This window comes from Antrostomus carolinensis, unplaced genomic scaffold (assembly GCF_000700745.2).
Source record: "Antrostomus carolinensis isolate BGI_N321 unplaced genomic scaffold, ASM70074v2 scaffold27134, whole genome shotgun sequence".
In the NCBI taxonomy this organism is placed as follows: Eukaryota; Metazoa; Chordata; class Aves; order Caprimulgiformes; family Caprimulgidae; genus Antrostomus; species Antrostomus carolinensis.
In genome coordinates, this window is record NW_010311799.1 from 633 (window position 1) to 1,809 (window position 1,177).

General features: G+C 63.2%; 1 protein-coding gene across 1 annotated transcript in view; it reads right to left on the bottom strand.

The window, feature by feature from the left end:
• The window catches only part of LOC114818524 (RNA-binding Raly-like protein), a gene marked incomplete at both ends in the record, with an annotated part of 1,552 nt that extends 477 nt beyond the window's left edge, over positions 1-1,075 (bottom strand). Inside the window, 3 exons of the mRNA XM_029084712.1 lie at positions 79-192; positions 545-693; positions 1,025-1,075. Of these exons, the coding sequence (XP_028940545.1) occupies positions 79-192; positions 545-693; positions 1,025-1,075 (314 nt within the window). The remainder of the gene's footprint in view (positions 1-78; positions 193-544; positions 694-1,024) is intronic.
• Positions 1,076-1,177: the final 102 nt, after the last annotated feature.

Genomic DNA, 1,177 nt, shown 5'->3' on the forward strand with positions numbered 1-1,177 from the left:
GGTCCAGGCTCGCGTGTGCCCACAGGCTGCCCAGCACAGATAGGTGGGTGTTGGAGGGTCTCCAGCACATCTCCTCACCCGTGAGATGCTCTCTGCGCTGGTCCATGCGGTCCAGGCTCTCCAGCAGACTGTCCACTTGCGCCTTGATCTGGCTCAGCTCCCCCTTGATGGAGTGCAGCTCTTCGGCCCGCACTGCGGGGAGAGGAGCCGTTAGGATCCCACCTGGATCTCCAGCCTGTCTGGACCCGGGGAGACACCATCCCGGGCAGCCACCTCCGGAGCATCATCCTCTCTGGAGCATTATCCTCTCCGGAGCATCCTCATGCCAGAGCATCCTCATGCCAGAGCGTCCTCCCCATGGGCATCCTCAGGGAATGGGGACAGGTCCCCACCAGCCCAGTGCAGTCCAGGCTGTGTCTGCTGGAGTTGGGGACTCGTAGCAACTGGTTCAGCACCGAGCGGGACCTTCAGGCACCAGCACGGCTCTAACGCAGCGAGACACAAGGGCTGAGCCTCCTCTTCCTCCCAGCCCCATCGCACTTACGCTTTGTCCGTCCTGCTGTGGAGCTGGCGCTGCTCCTCGCCCCAGGCTGGGGGCTTGGGCTGCTTTTGCCTCCTGCTCCCACGTGAGTTCGTCTGGTCTTGAGCGGGATGCGGTTAATGAGGGGGGGGATCTTCTGGTACTCGTACACCCTGCAAGGGCACAAGAGCACGGCAGTGTCATCACAACCTCGGAGGTGCAGCAGCAGCAGCCCCTGCCAGCCAGGAGAGCATCTCTTGGGGTTTCTCTGTGGTAAAGGACCCCCAAAACAGGCACTTCCCAGCCCACACTCTGCTCCTGCCCTGGGATACCCCACCCCTGAGGTCCCCAGCCCGGTGAAGCTGAGGCACTTGTGTTCCTGGAAGGGGACAATGCCACCAAGTCTCTCCCGGAGGTGGGGAGAAGGATGCCCAGGGACACCCGGCTTTCCACCTTCGGCAGAGGCGTGCTCAGCCCACCCTGCTCCCGGGATGCCGTGCTCACCGGTACGGGAAGTCGTCCCTGTAGAGATCATAGTCCAGGTCGCAGTTACTGCTGCAGGAGGGGGAAAGAGGAGAACAAGTCACCCACTCTGTGGGGCCACCAGCGCCGTGGAGCAGCCATCTCTGGGCACAGCAGGGCAGGGACACCCCCCCA